Source organism: Streptopelia decaocto, assembly GCF_964273445.1.
Source record: "Streptopelia decaocto genome assembly, chromosome: 6".
Taxonomy (NCBI): domain Eukaryota; kingdom Metazoa; phylum Chordata; class Aves; order Columbiformes; family Columbidae; genus Streptopelia; species Streptopelia decaocto.
The window spans coordinates 32,134,227-32,153,617 of NC_138660.1; the positions used below are offsets into that span (position 1 = coordinate 32,134,227).

At 41.8% G+C, this 19,391-nt stretch overlaps 1 protein-coding gene across 4 annotated transcripts in view; it reads right to left on the minus strand.

The window, feature by feature from the left end:
- DIP2A (disco interacting protein 2 homolog A) overlaps positions 1 to 18,999 on the minus strand; it is a 106,667-nt gene extending 87,668 nt beyond the window's left edge. For all 4 annotated transcript variants that reach the window (XR_014184403.1, XR_014184404.1, XM_082056273.1 and 1 more), the window contains exon 1: positions 18,731 to 18,999. Coding sequence is in view for 2 of the 4 variants with exons in the window: in XM_082056273.1 (XP_081912399.1) it covers positions 18,731 to 18,827 (97 nt within the window). In the remaining 2 variants the exon portion in view is untranslated. The remainder of the gene's footprint in view (positions 1 to 18,730) is intronic.
- Between the last annotated feature and the right edge of the window lie 392 nt (positions 19,000 to 19,391).

A 19,391-nucleotide genomic window follows, 5' to 3' on the forward strand; every position in this document is an offset into this window, starting at 1 on the left:
TGCTCTAGAAGACCTCAAACTGGAGAACCGCTGTTCTACACCATGAGATTGCACAGACAACGTGCATCAGCTCATTATCCATCACTTCTTCCCATTCTATGGATTCTGCCCTACATTCTTTGATCCCATGTCCATATATATTTGATGGCATCACCTCTAAATCTCCTTACCAAGCTACTTAGCTATTTAGCTTTACTTCTCCCACTGGAATCTAAAAAGTATTCAGTTGCTTGATAAAAAATAGTGTCTATAATTGCGTTTACCTTCTTTTCCTCTCATACGTGTGCTCTCTCCATCTTCCTCTGCATCCCGCCCATCTCTACACCATAGTTTTATCTGGAGCTGATGTCAAATTTGGCGTGCACGTTTGGTGCTGTTATTAATGCAAGTGTTGTTGAAAGGATGTTTAAAAGTGGTGACAAGTATTTCAGCTCATTAGGTAGGTGGCTGAGGGGGGTGCAGCACCATAACCGGCTTCACCCTGCCCTGCAGTCCTCAGCCACTGGGGAAATAGTATTAAGTGATTACTGATCAACTAATCTTTCAAAATAAAGAGATTGCAAGCAATTCCTTTAAAACAGTACTCATCTATGAACTTTAGAAAATTCATGTATTTGATGCTATAACAGTGAAGTCTAGAACAAAAACACCATGTGCAATGTTACCCGGTACTAACATGCAAACCCAAAATCCAAGTTCAGACAAACAGTAAAGTTACAAAAACAAATAGAGGAGTTCAAAAATATCAGACTTAAGCTTGTGCATTCAATCCAATGTAGTCCCTTGCGTGCAAGTACTGAGAAAATCTACATGACCACATTTATTTTTCGACAAGACCTCTGACTCATCCATTGCGCTGAGGAGACATTGTTCAATGGACAGAATATTGAATAGGTTTGTGGTTTGTTTTTTAATTCTTTTGCCAAGATAGAACAGGCTTCAGAATGTAAGAGCATGTGAACAGGAAGGTCATGGTTAGGGGTAGAGACGGGGGGTACTTGTGAAGGAATTACTAGGCTGGCACATGTTCAAACTTTTTCACCCTAAAATAGAAAAATCTGTATTTGTTTATACTCAGAATGGTCTCATTCAGATTTGTTCTGGTATGAAAAGCCATCTGACCCTAAATTCAGATTTAGCCTGAGTGTGGATTTATTTCCAAAGTCCCACTAAGACCCCCAGCAGCGCTTTCCATCGGTGTTCAGAAGCTCATGAAGCAGCAACATTCTGTTGAACGCCTGGGACTGGATGCAGGACCACACAAGGATTTAAAAAGAGATGGCACAGAAGTTGGTATCTTCAAAGATAACACTTGGATCTGGTTTCACTTTGTATAACCTGTATTAAAAGTTTCCAGACATGCAGAATAAAGCTATCTACTGCTGAGTTGTTTTTTTACTCAATCTCTTCACTTAAACTTGAGATTGGATCCTAAAAGTTTCCAAATGAGAAACACATTAGCAGTGAGACTGTCCTAAGTTCAAAGCAATAGATTTTGACACTTGCCCCCAAAAGCCTTGGCAAACTTCAGACATGGCTGACATTACCTTTCCAAATCCTGTTAGAGATGCATTTGTTCCAGCCTATTACAAGGTTGTGTTTAACAAAAGTTCACCTATTAAAAACAAACAAACAAAACAACAAAATCACCACCATACCTGTTTTGCAGAAGTGCTTATCAAAGTGATTTTTAAAACTTCTTAAGTAACCAATGACGTCTGAATACCACATTTTCAGGAAGGCACTACAAAGCTCTATAATGAAGATTTGCTTTTTATTGCCCCCAGAAAGGACTGGGACATAGCCATTTATCCATATAAATGCCAAAAATGGACTGTTCTGCCTGAAAGTTATAAATGTGTAGTTATTTTTCCCCAATACAGTCACTATATAATACACAGTTATGATCCAACATCATCTACTTACAACAGGGACTATTTCAACTACCACCAAGACTTTAAAGATTTCCAAGATAATAAATGAAACGCATTAGCATTTTTAAATTGACACCCCAAAAAATGTTTACATTGTTTGAATAATTGGGTTAAAGATTCATGAGACAAAGCCATTCCTGTTCACAACAGACAAATGCTTCAGGGCTCTACATTATTTTAGACTGGAATAAAGAAGTCCCTACTTTGCTAACACAAAAAAATATACAGAAACTCTCAGAGTTAAGTATTTCAAATAGCTATAATTAGCCCCTTCATTTTGACTAATGATCAGAAGACACTTTAATGGCCTTACTGCATTTTTATAAACAGCTGTGGAATTTTAAATCAATTAAATTCCTGTTAATCTAATATGCAGAAGCTGCTGACGTGACCTGTACAAATGCAAAGTTCCACTTGTCTTGCCCATTCATCCAACTTGAGCAGGTTTCTCCCTCTGGTCTTAATATGAGGGAAAAAAAAGAATCCACCAGACGTACTATCCACTTATCTACCATTACTTTTATTAATTCATGAGAACAATTTGCTTTTTATTCCTGGAAAATTCAGACCCTCCAGAGGTCTGGTAAAAGGGCTGTAAAAACCCGAGCTACCATCAACTTCCCCATTATCCATTGGTTCGACAGATTTAAATAAATCTGGAAAGCAGCCCAACACAATTTTCTCGTAGATTAGGTAGTATTTAGAATTTTCACTCCTAACAGATCTGTTTAGTGTGATTTTTATACTAGTACATATATATATTTGTGCAAGGTTTCACTTTTGGAAATGTAACTCTTTTCCCTAGAAAAATGTCTTGGTATACCACTATTAACAGCTCCATTCTTCAGCCAAAATCCTGCAGTTTTAAACTTTCCAATATCCGGAAACTGCAAAGCTTTTCCGATTTTTGCGTGCGATTTCTTACTACGTGTCTTGAACCCCAGCAATCCTATATTGTCTGCAGTTTTGTATCTAAATCCTCCTGTGCTTCAGAAATGAGATGCTCCAATTTCAGCTTCTCTCAGGAACAAAGGCATCGTAGTTGTCCGTAATTATCTTATCAACTTTCTCATTATACATAACTTAACCTGTGTGTTTAAAACACTCAAAAACTGACACAAGTGGATATTAATTTCAAAGCCTCATATATTTCTATCACATACTCACGTGTTCTTTCAACAACTAAACTGATTTACTCATTAACGTAGAAAGCAATTTTAGCTCCCAAATAATGAAGTATATTTAAAGTGTTTAAAACTACAGTTGCTATGGTTTCCTCTCTCCTTGATATTCTAGAAAACAACATTATTTTAACCTTTCTCTGAGAAGAAGGAAGACTGAAGAAATTCTGATTACTCGTGTCAGCCATCAGCAACTTCCCAGAAAAACTCTACAAGTCACTGCAGCTAGAAAATTAAAAAGTAATTTCAAAGTCAATAATCTGCATGCAGATTTCCTTAAGGTCCTGTCGTTATTTTATTTGAATAAATTTCACTACAAAAGCTATGAGCACAGTCTCTTCCTGCAGAAGCTGGAAATCAGTAATGCTATTAACATGGCATCCCGATCCAGTAAAATCTACTGGAAACGCCAAAAAAAGGTTAAAGACATAAATGTGACATTCTTCTGAAAAGTGACAGATTTTATTTCTGTTTCTAGGCCTCACTTTCAGCAGTCCTCAGTTATTAAAGGACCTGCTGCTCAGAACCTCCTCTAATAAAATTCTCCAAGAAGCATCACGTGAAAGCCCTGACGCCACAAACTTCTTTGAAAAACCAAAGAGAAAATAAAAAGAAAGAAAAATAAAAGAAAATAACATTCCTCCTTCACTTGTCATGTGTTTTAAGCTGATGTCACATTGAGTTGGAAGGCACAGCACGCTGTTCAGGTTTCCTCCATGCAGGATAAAGTCGTAGACAAAGAGCAAGTGCCAGATACTGGGCAAAAAGAATTTATACTGAACAAGTGCTGAAGCACTGAAGGAAACAGGATTACTATTTGGAAAATAATCGTGGTTTGTTTGTTTGTTTTTTTTTTATAATGAGAGTGGCAAAACACTGTCCCAGGTTGGCCAGAGAGGTGGTGGATGAACCACCCCTGGAGACATCCCAGGCCAGGCTGGACGGGGCTCTGAGCAACCTGAGCTGGTGAAGATGTCCCTGCTCATGGCAGGGGTGGGACCAGATGAGCTTTGAAGGTCCTTCCAACCCAAACCATTCTGTGATTCTATTCTGTGATTCAATTCAAGAAATAACTAGAATACTGGTGCCTCCTAATTTTCTCAAAATAAATCAATTTCTTCAATCATTTTCTCTAGTAAATATGCCAATAGATTTTTTTTTAAAATGCTCATGCCAATTAAGTATAGACTGCACAAATCAGCAATCCAATAAACAATTTTAAAATACCTGGATATGCTTGGAAGCGAAATAAATAATTTAAACAGAAAAAAAACAGTCCAAAACCTGAAGATCAGCCTCAACAGACTAACAACAATTCCTATAAAGTTTCCTTATTCTTAAAAAATAATCCACTGGCATTTACCGTTAAAGAACAAATACTTTCCTTCCATCAGACACGTGTTACCTCACTGCTATTAAAAATCTCTACAAATCCATAAACCTGCAAAAGTTACTATTTTATCACCTGATTTATCATCTGAAGGTAGAATGTCAACATGATCAGGTTTCATTTGGTTGGGTTTGTTTTTCATCCTGGTCACAAGTAGAAGTGTTGTGCTCACAGAAATAGCTGTTATTTAAAATAATCTGAACCACATTTTGCCAAATACATTTCTACCAATTATGGACAACAACATTATTTTCCATTGAAGAGCCACTGTCCTCTGGGTACAAAGCTACACAATGGTCTTTATACACCATCAGTTCACAATTTCACTGCAGTCATTCTACCAAATACAATATCCAGTGAAAATGACTGCAAAATAAGTTCTCAAGTTTTGAAATTCAGAATTTCCCTCATAAAAGGGCACTGAAAACCTATTTCATGTGATGAATGCAATTTTGGCAATCCAAATACCGCATGAGTCATCAATCCACTCAACAGTACCCTTCAGTCACCACAGGGAATTATCTCAGACCGATTCATAATTTCTCTTTATCTTGTATTGTCAAGACATCACTTGTTTTAACGCAGTAAGGCTACAGCTTGTTATGAATCAGCCAACGTCACTTTTATTTTATCACAATCACTAGTTCTGGTCTCAGTGAACAATAGCCAATAATGAAAAAAAAGCCCAACACTGGGGGACAGCAAGGAAAGAACTCCTGGGTTATCACTAGCGCTAAGACTCTGGACAGAGTTGGATAAAACCAAGAACAAGCTCTTCCCATAGTCAAGAAAAAAAATAATCTACCTGTTTGTAGTACAACAGTGACCAAAATGGCCAAAGCATAAAAGGAAACAACCCAGATAAACAATAAAATCAACCCTGATGGAAGAGCTGGCCAAGTGGAAGATGCAATGAAATGCTGTAGGGCACAGAAGACACATAACAACCACAGGAACAAGTTGTCACATTTTAGCTATGCACAAGTTTTGTGTATTTACAATGATTTTTAAGTTATTTTTTTCTCCTCTGGACACAAGCCAGACACTGGTCCTGCCAGGAGGGAAGGATCCCCAGTACAGCCATTGTGTAAGTACCTACTCAGCCACTGAATTTGTGAAACTTCATTTATATAGTTCCCATTTGAAAAACACAAGACTTCCTTTATTTCTTACTACTATCCACCATTTACTGGCTTGCACCAGGCATCCAGCTCTTCTTCCAGCCAGTAAGCCACCTTCATCATCACAACTACCCGACTATGATTTTACAACACACAGACTTAACTTGAAGTTTAAGACCCATCCAACTTGCAGAAGCAAAAGTAATATATACCAGGATTTACACACAGCCTTTATATTATTTAAAATATTATTTATAATCTTATCAGTAGCATCAAATTATAATATCAAGCCATAGCTACAAGTGAATACAGAATATAAGGGACACCTACAAACAGACATTCACAGCTTAAGATGGACAGAAACTCTCAGGAACTGGGAATCATGCTGATATCTCTGTCAGATCATGGTTTATTGTTCCATTTTCGAAGAATTCATAAAACTAGTCCATAAGTTGGTGGGGGTTTTTTTTGTCACCTATCCTGGAAAAGGAGAACAAGTGAAGCTCCCTTTGTATCGTTCAGGACCTGGTAAGATCTGTGCCCCATCAGCCAAACATATCTGAGAGGCACATTTTTGATAGGAATATGAGTTATTCCTTGCGGTTCTGGTTCCTTTTCTCTTCCTGCTGGAAAACTCTGCAAGGTTTCTTTAGTTTAGCCTGTGCTGTGCCACAAGTTTCTTTTATCAACCAAGAGGTAAAAAAGAAAATAATACGTATATATATTTACTTTAACTTAAAAAGAAAATGGCAATAACCACAGTGCTACATTTCGTAGATCTTCGTTCTACAGTGTCTGGAGTAGCCCCTGCCTCCTGCAAATAGATCCGTTACAGGTATTTCCAGCACCCAAGGAGTTTTTCTTCCAATTAACAGAACCTAAACATTCTGAAGGATATCTGAAAAACACCTTTCACTAATAAGGGAAGATTCTCATCTGCTACAGCTTAGTGGTCAGTGTGATAAATTTATAAATTGATGTCCTATGGAAATAAAAACTAACTAAATCCGAGCAGTGTCGATATCTGCTAAAACCCAAATCTGAAGAAAACCATGACCTTGCACTCATCTAGACAAGAGTTGCTGATACCTCTAACCCTGGCATCACCAGCTTGAAAAGTCTAGAAATACAGATATAATCTGCTCTAATCACCTTAAGTTGATCAGAGGAGCGTTTCCTCTCTAAAAATACTCATTTCCTTAACACATTCCTTCATCTGTCACACAATCACATCGGTTGATTATTATAGCAATGCTTTATAACAGACCAGTTTGCTGCATTATTCAAGAAAAGTAACCCCAAATCTCACCAACAGGGTGCAGCTGGAAAGGGAGAACAGGGACAAAGGCACAAAACTGACACGTCCAACTATCATTTTGGATTCGACCACCACCAAATAGATTGTTTCTCAGTTTACTGAGCTGCTCAAGGAAGACAAACTCACAACGAGCAAAAATACGACACACAAACCCACCATAGCCCAACTAGGCTTAACCTTACAAGTGTCTGCTGGGTAAATAAGTGTGGCCTAAAAGTCAACTGAGACTACGTGGAGTCAAACTGGGAGAAACTCCAGAGTGGGAGCTCTCCACATGCAAGCTCATTGAGCAACAACGTCCTTGCACGACAGCAAGGAAAGAAAAAAGATCTCCTGCTTAAGGAACAACTCCGGGTTCATGAGCTTGGCTGCTAAGAAGCTTCAAGGTCATGAATTGTACTATGCACATGTATGACCCAAGGGCACTAGAAACAAGACAAAGAGCAAGAATCCCAAGTACAGCCATTGTAATTCCCACAACACGTGCTACAACTTCAAGGAGCCCGTTTGCATAGTTTAAGTTTCTCCATGTTACTTAGTAAATGAAAACTTAGACAAAAAAAAGAAAAAAACTAGAAACAGATGCCCAAACGTAAATATTTGCTTCAAATGCTGTTTGTGGGGAAAAAAAAGGAAAAATGTTTACTGAGCTCCTGTCTCTGGAAAGAAGAACACTCTTTGCAAATGGAAGTAATTCCCACCAAATACAAATTACACACAAATATTTGTAATGAGAAACTTAACTATTTTGTTACACAGCATGTCATTGTAAACAAACATTTTTTCCCCAGCAATCCCAAATGTCTTTTCCTAACCTTGCCTCCCAGTGTGTGTTAATGACACGATATGTCTGATGTATTTTCTCTGCAATGACAAATTCCTGTATTTTCTTAATATTTCTCATTCCTTACAAAATAAGGTGGAGATCTCATATTGTGGGACTTTTACAGAATTCAGTCTTCATACCAGGAAGCAAAACAATCTTGAAGATAACAAAACATACAAGTATCGCTTTTTATCTGTCAGCTTCTTCTCCCTACTATACTACAGCATGCAGACTGTTTCTGCCAGAAAAAAGAGGTCAGATCAAAGACCAAAGGTGAAAACCCTCCGGTCATCACAGGACAGAGTGTGATGCAATCAGCTGGAAATCATCCTGTAGTTGTTACCTTGGGATCACAACCACAAAGCTCCAGGTTGGCACTGGGACAGTGACCAGCACGTGGTGCGGCGCTGCTCATCACCTGCCATCCTCATAGCAAACACACCCTTTTCATCGTGGGCATCCTCCCACCTCTGTGCCTTGTTGCAACAGGAAAAAAACAAAACCCAAACCCCCAGTTTTCCTCACCTCCAAAAAAGCTGCAGTTCCCAGACTGCCCTGCAGAAACCAATTTGTGGCACAACAGAGCCGAAGGCCCTGCAGTAATATTCAAGGCACCTACTATCACAGGTTTTCAGTTCTCCGTACACAAATACCTTTCTCAAACCCTATCTGATAAAACATTGAGTGGCTTGTATTTTTCCTTCTATCTGATTAATCGCAGATCTGCGGGACAGTAACATTGATCCTGCACAATGATTTATGGGAATTTTTATATTTCAGGTTCTAGAAGGAGAAGACACTGCTACAGCCACAAAGGACACTGTTTCATTCCACGCTGGATCCTGGGCAGCTCTGAAGAACAGCAGTACAGATACAGGCAGGTGCTGAAAAATGTTATTTTGGGTATGGATTCATATTGCAGCTAAGCTCAAGTACTGGCACCTCCTTCTCCCCTCAACCCGATCCTTCCAACCAGCTCCGAGCCCATCTGGCTATAACACTAAGCCAATTCAGCTCATTAAATTGCTTTAAATCTACATATATGTTCACTTTCTCTCATGTTAACTTGCTGACACTGTACCACAGCATCAGGCAGACAGCAGATGTAGCTCGACATCAAAACCTGAGGACAGAAATTCTCCTTTTGGGCAACAGTTGATTCTTTAGTTCAGCTGGTGAAAGAGCACTCTGCCCAGAGCCTGGGGACAGAGGGGGCTATTAGTATATTTGCAGTGCCCATAAGTAGCAAATATTAGAATAAGGAGAATTTTGTCAGAGCTTTCTCGCTAGTGTCCAGAAGGAACACTGAACAACAAGTTCTGCTAGTGAAGGGAGGACGCCCAACTAAATTCCCCAGCTATAAGAGGTCTATCCAAATTCCTAAAGGCACATACTCAGTGATAATGAAACAGAAACATCTTGACCTTTAATAGGTAACAATATGAGAGGGAAGATTGAGAGCTGCTTCTTTCGTCACTGTCTTGCCAGTAAGCTTATCATAGACATCAACTACAAGACACAAGCTTTGACGCGGGAAAACGAAACAAAAACCCAAGGAAGTTAAAAGAAAACAGGCTATTAAAAAGAACTGAATTAAACACGCTTGTGAAGAGGTAAGCCAAACAACGGTGCATTTTTCAACACGGCTTCAGGGAAGTAGTTTCAACAAAGATGACGGATCTTTGTGTCCTGTTGAGCATTGCTGGGGAAACAACAGCAAGGAAGAACAACAGTAGTAATAAAACAGCAAGAAGATGAGATGATTTGGAGGCTTTAATGATTCAGCTGTGCATTTCAGCTTGGTCCCCTGAACTCTGCGTTGCAGAACTGCTTTCTTCAGCCTTAGCACAGGAACACCTTACACTTATATCTGACTGTAGATCTTCAGATTTGGGTCTGCAATCATCACTTCCAGAATATGAGGAGAATACAACAAGTTCATGCTTCCTTGAGAGCTACAAACCTTGTGCCAAGAAGGTGTCAAATACTTTGATACTTATTCCAAGGTAAATATACAGGTTCTTTATAACCAAATTACAATCAGAGGGATTAAAATGTTTTGCCTCTGTATTTGCACACAGGTATAGTAAAAAGATCATTCTTCCAGTAACAGAACTGCGTGATAGATCTGTAACTCAGCGCTATGGAATGTCATCAAGCTGGCATCTTGAATCTGTGTTACACTGTTCTTTGGTACGAAAAATGCCCTTTGTCAATAAAATCACATTTCAGAAGAATAGTTTCTTCCTATAAACCTTTACTAACAGCTTCTTACAGAAAGCATTTTAACTAGCAGATAGGGAGAAATAATTGCTTTATGTTCTTGAGACTGACAGAGTTTGATTAAGGTTTGGGGGGAGGACAGGGTTCAACATTAATTTTTTACAGGTCTATTTACTTCATAAACGTGTGGATTTATGAACAAATCCTAAAGGAGTTTCTGACAAACGTTATCTACCTCTTCGCTAGATAAACCCCAGCATTTTACAGTTACCTCTATTAATGTCATTCAGACCAGCAATGCATTAAGGTATCTCCAAGCTGCCAATTAAGTCTTCAACCTCAGCCTCCAAAAATGATGGTTGACCACTCAATGCACAATTGGTTCTGGTAGAGACAGAGAGTATTTTACATTCTTCTACTCAAACACTGGGAAGATAATAATTTAAACACTGGTTAACTACAGCAGAAATCCAAAAGAGGAAAAAAAAGCCCCAACCACCTAACTGGTCGAGTCTGAAATTCTGCTTTGATTGGAAATAAAGTTGATGACCTAGCACTCCCAGTTCTCCTGGCTGTGCATTTTCTATTTCCTTAAAGTGATAAAGATAAAACCACAGTAGATTTAGTCCATTTTTTGTAGGCCCTTAAGTGCATCCCCATCACTCCTAAGTTGAAGCCACAGATGTCAAAGTAAGACTGGATGTCCTCACATCTTCTACAGGTTCTCTTTGCTCACAGGACTGTTTTCATCAGAAGCAGCTAAAGATAAAAAATATAAGGATGCTCTGAGCTAAGACAAGACACCTTGCTCATCCTCCCATGTTCCAGTAGGTAGGAAAAATTAAAAAAGAGGGGCAGAATGACACTGATGAAAAAAAGAATATGATGGGGGAGTGGGAATCAGAGCGAAAGGGAAGATGCATTACAGATGAAAACCACGGACAATCATATTATTCCACCACCAGGACAGATCTTTCCAGCACAGTTGCTACTAATCTTCACGGCCCACCCAGAAAGCGCTCCTAAACCAGCTTCTCATTACCTTCCAAAATAGAGAGGAGAACAAAAAAAAAAATTCTAGTCTGATGATCCAGCACATCAGACATGGTAAGAAAAAGAAAATGGGTCAGTTTGGTTTTTGGTCAGAATATAAAAAGGTACACAGGACTTTGAACTCTTCACACCATCTGTGTTAACCACCATTTCTCTTAAATCACTAGTTTATGAATTAATTCTACTGAGGACATAGGAAGGTTTGGATAATAAACTCTACTACAGTGCCCTCCCACTGGTGAATGAGAAGTGACAGTCTGTCCCATTTTTGAGGAATTTGAAAAAAATTAAAGGGGTGTGTGTGTAAAAAAAAGACAGTAGTAAAAATGTATAGAATTGTTTTTCACTGTAGTAATCTATGAAACATAGCTACAAGAGTCTCAGTTGTCACCATTACAATTATACTAATGTGACAGGATAACTGAAACTTTGGGAATGGTCCCAACTACAACATCTAACTCAGTTTAGAAAAACATCTCCCGCATGTTCTAGACAGGACGGCTCAACCTCAACAGCCACTGTCAGCAACAGACCCAACCGCAGCTTCGCAGACCAGCACAAGCTTCACAACCTCCTGTGGCTGGAGACAAAAATGTACAGGAAAAACAGCTGCTGCCATCTCGGCACCAGTAGCCTGGCTCAACTGAAGCTTTCCTGGTGTATCTCTCTCCTCCACCTCCCCTTTCTTCTCCTGCTCTACCAGCAAACCAGTCCACGGTTAGGGTAAGAGTCAATGCCTGATCAGCCTTCAAAATGCGCTGTGCCCCAAAGGAGCACGATGGATGGAAGCAATGCACAGACCAGATGTCTGCCAAGTCACCTAGCTGGACTGTCTTTATCTCAACAGACATGTGGCCTTCAAATGAACTTCAGTCCTCTTCGGAAGCAGAACAGGAAGATTCTGAACCGACTTTTGGAAAAAAAAACAAAACAAAACACACCATTCTCTACCATACCAAGTAAGGATGTTATTTTCGCTTTACAGTTTAATAGCAATGGTATCATTAAGGTTGTCATAACCAGCAAGAAAACAAAAATCTTCACTCCCAACATCACCTTATTAGACAAGTTAATTTGTGTTTCCTATCATAATCAGAAAGTTTTACTCAGAAAATAGGGGAGCTTTAAAAGTAATCTAGTTTTCAGCTGCTGCTGTTAGAAAAGAAGACAGCTTCTTGAAAGCTGAAGTTACACAGCACCTGTTCTTTCAGGACCTGGACTATCTGAGCAGTGGGAGCAATGGGCTGAGCCAGAGCAATGACCACCCGCTGGGCAGCCCCTTCCCAGCCAGCCCGTCCACAGCTGCGGGTGACTTTGTCCCAGTTGATGCCACCAGTGAAACAGGCTGGGACAGCAGCTCCATCCAGCAGCAACACCTTCCGCCTGTGAAGCCCCAAAGCTTCACCAGCTTTTCACAGCAGGCATGAAATTTGCTTGGACACAAACAAAAATAGGGCTTTGGAGCAAAGGTTTACCACCATGAAGGCAGCTGCTTTTATCTCCTAGAAGATGTCCTCAAAGATGGCTGTACCTGGAATTCCATAAACACATCCACTGTCCATTTCAAATAACAGCAAATAGAATCCTCCAACTGTCACAGGCTATGAAAAGCCTCCATTTTCATTAATTACTGAATATCGTCCTAATAATAAACCCATAATACATGCATTAAACAACATAAAACTAAGCATGACACAAGCTGAAAAGATGCTTAGAGACCCAACAATATAACACAGGACAAGGTCAAGCCATTATAATTAGATTCTCCTATTATTTCAGGAAGGTAATGTTAGCTACATCCTTCTGTAGCTTTACAATCAATCTCCCACAGCTATACCAAACTATAGGCACACTTTGATAAAAGGATTCAAGTGTGCTTGTACAGATAAAATGCACATTTGAGTTGGCTTATAAGCAATATAGCATTAAAGCAGTGAGTATTCATAAAGACTCCAATAGTACCTGACTTGCAGACAGGGCTGGCACAAAGAGCTGGTCTTGTCCCATCAATTGATAGTCACCAACAATGAGACCTCAAAGCTCTTCTTCAGATACCTAACAGGACCAGAATTAAAGGATCCCTCACGCACGGTAACTATGAAGCTTACAATGGCAACCGCTCCTTGCCACAAGACCAGTTTATAATAAAGAAATAAATCAGAAACCTGCCTCCCCTCGAACATCGCGTGACTACTCCAGTCACAAGCTGGACCTAAGGATACGAGCCAGCCTGGAGGACACCAGCCAGTCGCTTCCCAAGACCTGCGCTGGGTGTAACATGTGAGAACAAGCTTTGTAGACTTACTCAGTCCCCACGGGCATTTGGCAGCGCCACGTACTATCACACAATTAGCAGTTTCTGTTGGAGAGGCCCAGAAATTAAGCAACAAAGATGCTGCAGGTCAAGTTTCACAGACTACCAGCCCCTTACAGAGCATTTGTCTCCCCAGTTCCAACAGTTCTTCCCACTGACAGCCTCAGATCATATTTATTTCCAAGTATTAAAATGACTGCAGAAGTAGTAAACAACTGCAATTTGCAGACATACTTTTTGAAGACTTCCATAACAGACAGCTACCAGTTTAAGACCAGAAAAAAAATTAGCACCCAAATACCATGCTTCATCATAACAAAAAAAGGTTGAAGTCTGTGTGTCTTTTCCTTTCCTGATTTCACATATAGTAGTTTAATGCCACATCGATACTGCTAGTATAACAAAAGCAATTAAGTTGAACTTTTCAGCTCTGACTGCTACCTTTGGTTTTTATAATAAAGGTGTTCTGTCCCAAAAAAGCATTCTGTTACCATTTTAGTTTTTTAAAAACCCAACCAAACTGCTAGTATGGGCTACTACTGGCTAGTAGTTATTACAGAAAGTATTTGCTGGAGTATTGATGGAATATTTGTGGCAGCTAAAAAATGTCAGACATTAAATACCTTTAATTTTTCCTCAAGAAATCCTTCTTAGCTGACACCTTCCTCCACTCAACTGGATGCATCATATTACCTGCAGTCCCTCAAAACACGCCAAAAAAAACCAAACCAACCAACCAACAACCAAAAAACCCCCACACCCCAAACTAATAGACAAAGCTCCCTTGTCACATGCACCAATTCCTTCTTAAACAGGAAATAACTGGAATGAAAATTACATTAGTGAACTTTCTGTCCAGCCAGACATCAACATCTCATTGGGAACCAGAGCAACCTGCACATTGAATGTTCCACCCGAACTACCACACTTTCCACTAACACTTAACTAGGCTCTGAATAAACTTTGGAGCGATACGTTAAGAGATTCAAAACACAATACCCCAAATAAACACAAAAACAAGTTATAATTAAGACAGTAAATGCCAACACATTTCTGTTTCAGGACTGATTCAGTAGCCTGCTTGGTAGAAGCCATCAAGAGCACGATTTCCCACCTGGCAGTCAGTGGGGTAACAGAATAGATCGGAACTAGAAAAAAACATCTTCAGCCTCTTTACAGCAGGTAATCTCTGTTCAAAGTTTCAGCTCAGTTCCACAATAAGACTGACTTATAAATTCCTAGGAAACAGAAGAAAAAACACATCCATATGTTTAACACTTCAAGCTGGTCAGAAGTTCAGACAAAAAAAGAAAAGCGTAACATTCACTCACTGGTCAAACAGCCACCAGAAAGTCTGTAAAACCACATTTTTTTCCCCTCAGCTTTTACATAACATTTACCGAATGCAAATCATATGTTATACATCCAAATCACCCAGTCTCACCAGAACCACACAGCAAAAAGTAGAACAAATTTCCAATAAAAGAAATAAGCGTAGTCGTATGTTCTCGTAAGATCCCGACCTACCACCACCACCACCTCCAGATGACAAAGCCACACAAGGTAACACCAGTGGGATTGTCCCTGTTGCTACACAGACATATAGTACAGTTCTATCTTTGATTACTTCTATTGCCCTTGGATTAGAAAGAAACAAGCGAGGCATCTTCCTGCACAGGTGACCTGAAAGCAGCAAAAAACGACCCAATTCCACAAGCCCCAGGTTTAGGAGAGTAAAAGTGAAGCTGCTCACATGATGGAAGTGCAGTGCCTAGTGCTCTTTAGAAAGAGGCCTTTAAGCATCAGGATTTATTTCTGCCAGAGAAAGGGTGTAATGACCTCTCAAACTCTCCTCTCTTACCCAAAACATACGTCTCATTGCATAAGACAGCAAATTATAGGTATGTGCCACAGAAAAAACTGTAGCAGAAAAACTGGGAAAGCTCTGAAAAGGAGGATAAAAATGAGGAGCCTTTTGCACAAGAGAACAGTCAAAAGTTGTTTCGAGGCATAGCTTTCAAATAAAATACGGTTTTCATGAATGGATGTATTATACAAGTAATATGCACATCTACATGAGACCCAGTTTTCAAAATTATCATACCTTAATGCAAAGCAGCGTACAAATACAATTAGACACACGAAAATACACAGATACATGATACACTATCCTAAAGCAGCAACAGGCAAAGTGATGCGTTTCCTACAAAGTCTCCACTGCAGATTGGATTTTTTTTAGAAAGTGGGGCTTGCAACCTTTGTTCTCTTTCAGAGCACAGAAGAAAAAATATTTTATAGCGACTAATAAAAAACTGAAGTACTTGACTTGCACAGCATCCCTTTCATGCATTTACAGAAGATTCTGACAGGCCGATTAGGGAACTTCACATCTTTCCATTACATCAGAAAGTTGCTGCATCTTAGTCTTACGGTAAGAAAGGTTAGTCAACAGATCAAGGAGCTACAATTCAGCTTAGCTGCCAATCGCCATCTCAAAACTGCCTTTATCTCCCAGAAAGGTTGTGGCAGATTTCTTTGTTTCCCTAAAATATTGATTTTTTTCCACAAGAAATAAATTACAGTGTTGACAAAGTAACATCAGCATGATTGTTCTAGAGTTTTTTTTACCCCAAACTAGTATTCTTCTAGCACATGAAGAATACAAACAATTGTCAATCCAGAGATTAGGATCTTGTAAAAGCAGAAGGATCCATCACAATGCACATGACCAGAACTGCAGCAAGAGTTGGAGTTCCTTCCTATCCAAAACTCTTCTAACTAACACTTTATTGGGGATTTTGAGTTGTCTTCATAAAGTAGCAACGTAATCTGACTGTCCTCATTTTTCTCTACATCTAAATGCAAACACTCTTCCCATCTTTCACTATGACAACCTGGGGCAAAACCAAAGGAAGTTTTTGATCATCTTCCCAATTTATAGGTGAAAGTAATGTAATCAGGGAGAACATATGTTATTCCTATAACATACATAACATTTCAATTAACAAGGTACAAAGTGGAAAGGAACTTGCTCTTAAGTTTCTTTCCCTCCCTTCACGCTTCCTCTCAGATTATTCTAACATCCTCCCAAGTACGACCTTCTCCAACTTATAGCGTGTTCAGCATAAGAAATCCTCCATTAAATCTCCCTGCAGTCCACTTGTTTTCACACACATATAAAAAAAGCCTTTGCTAGGGCAGAGGTCAGCTACAACATCCATACAAAGTGCAGAAGAACACTGTACATCCACTAAAAAGGTTGCTGAACACTTGAAGAAGTAGTTGTCAGCAGTGGCTTTCCGCTATGGGCTGGATTCTGCTCAAATAAAAGAGCGAAATAACTGACAATCTCTACAGGTCTCAATTTACTTCTTCTAGAAGGAGTACTATAGAAAGTTTATATCCACTGTACACAGATTAAAATGCAAATATCTAATTCTAGATCACTATTTCTTCCTCCCCGAGCAAGCAGGTTCTGAATATTAATGATGGAAGGGATATACATATACAGCATATACAAACTTCAATTGATCACCAACAAGAGCACATAATATATTACCAGATGTTGAAGAATTCCTGCCTGCAAACACTTTCAAGTCATTTAGGCAGGGCAGAGAAGGAATCACACCTTAGATCAAAGATTGTGCCCAAGATCATAAACTAAGACTTCAGAGTGGCCAAGAAGTTTGAGCCAACGTTCCCACTTTATCCAGTCACTCAATCCAGCAGCTACACGGCAATACAAATGTCAGTATTAGACACACTGCACTACGACAGCTCGCAATCACTCCAGGCGCCTCACAGATTTAACACAATGCAGACCCATACTAAAAGATCCCAGTGGTTAAACAAACGCGCAGTCAGGACCCACACAGAAGATATCCCGGCAGAGCACGCGGGTACCAGCTGCTGCAGCTCACGGGTCGCAGGAACCTCTTGCACAAGCAGCCGTACCTGCCAGGTTCTGCTTCCTACCGCTCTGGCAGACATGCAGCGACAGGTTAAACTTGGACAACAAAGTTACTAACCCTATATTTTTCCCCTGCCTCTGCACCAAGGGTTCCACACTGGAGGTGAGGACAGCAGATCCGTGAATCATTTCCGAAACCATGACATACATCAGGCAGCACACAAAGGTGAAATAACTCTGGTTTTGCCCACCTGAACGTACTGTTCTGAAAGCTATAACACCTGAGGAGCAGACTGAATGCTCCCACCCCAGCACCGTGGCATTAACAGCTTTTTAGCTCTTCTGTTCCAAGGTGCAGCTTGAAAACACAGCTATGGAAAACACAACTAACTGCTCCCAGAAAACGCTGCCTGTCTCCTCCGCCTGTGCAGGGTGGGAACATGCCAGGGAGTTGATATAAGAAACAAAAAACAAAACCGAAATAACATCCTACCGAAAAAAATGTATAATTTCCACAGGGGTCACAGAATAAGATAAGAATACCACAGGGAACCCGGCTTTAAGAGGCAGATTCCTCCAGGCCAGCATAAAACACGGGAAAATACTAGAGGTGGAAAAAGAATAATTCATTAAAAAGTTTATATTTTCTTTGCTAAATATTTATGTAATGAGAAGAAGGCTGCTTTCCTGACAAATCAAATAAGTAATAGTGTGAGGGTTTATTCCTATGCACACACGCAGTAAGTGCACATCTTACTTATAGTGAGATATTTTATATACTGAGATATATATACCGCTACCACCAAGCACAAGCCTGGAGGTGTGAGGAAAGGCACCGAACCTTTTGGGGTTTAAGTTGTTGTGGCACTGAGCCTCAGCCTGGCCCTGCGTCCCTGCCACCTCTGAGCAAGGTAACCACACAAGTGGAGGGAATGTCACCATATTCCTGCCTGGAAACCTGATATACAGGAAAGCATAAAAACACTGGGAATTATACAGATCCAAAGGAAGAGGCTTCAAATTTTCGCTATAATTAGGAATAAATATTAAAGAAACAACCTCAAACTGGCATTTTAAGAGTACCCAGCTGCACACTAACTGACCGTTTCAGTCCCAGTTCAGACCGAAGGGACAAACACCCCGTGGCCACCTCAAAACGCCTCAGAACGGGCGTCCCCACCTCTGCCACCCGGCACCGGGGCCGCCTCCCCTCGCGGTTCATCGCCGCCGGGTGACCCCACGGCGACAGGGCTCCCGGGGAGAGAGAGGGGCGCCCCGAACCCGGCCATACGCGCCGCCTCCCAGGGCTGGCGGCGGGAGAGCAGCCCCGGCGGCACCGCGGCTCCCGGCCCCTCAGCGGGCCCAGGCCCCCCCCGGGCGGCCGGCGGAAGCGACCCGCGGGCTTCCTGCCGCGGCTGCACCCACCGCGCCGGCCCCCCCGCAGCCCCCGCCGCGCTCACCCTCCGACAGCTCCAGCTCCAGCTCCGCCAGGCTCTCCCGCACCTCGGCCGGCAGCGGCACCGCCTCGAGGGAGCAGCCCCCGCGCTCCGCCGCCATGGTGCAGGCGGGCAGCGAGCGGGCCCCGCCAGAGCCGCCGCCCAGCGCGGCCGCAGGTGGGGCCGGGGAGGAGGCGGCGGCGGCGGCCCCGGGCCGGGAGCTGAGGGGACGGGACGGACGGGAGGAACGAGGCGCCGCTCCGGCCCTGCCGCCCCGCGCAGCCGCTGCCGCAGCGGGGGCCGCGTGCCGCGCGCGAGGGCGGGGCGGGACGCTCCCAGGCCGCCTCGCGCGGGGCGGGCACGGGCGGGCGCGCGCGCCCCCTGGCGGCGGGAAGCGGCGGCCGGAGGCTCCGCTGAGGGGAGCGGAGAGACCCGCACGGCCCGGGGGCTCCGGACACCCACCAGGAGCTCCCCGGGGGCCTGCGGGAAGGTCTCGGCACGACTCGCCCTACCCCTCACCCAGCGCTCTCCGCCCCTGCCCGCCGGTGCTGCGGCACCTTCTGGAAACACCGACCGAGCCCCGGGCCCAGTGTGGGAATCACAGAATGTGAGGGTCACCCCTCCCAGGGCTGTCCTGAGACATGCCCAGGTGCGAGACCCATCAGACCAGTCAGCCCTGGAGAAC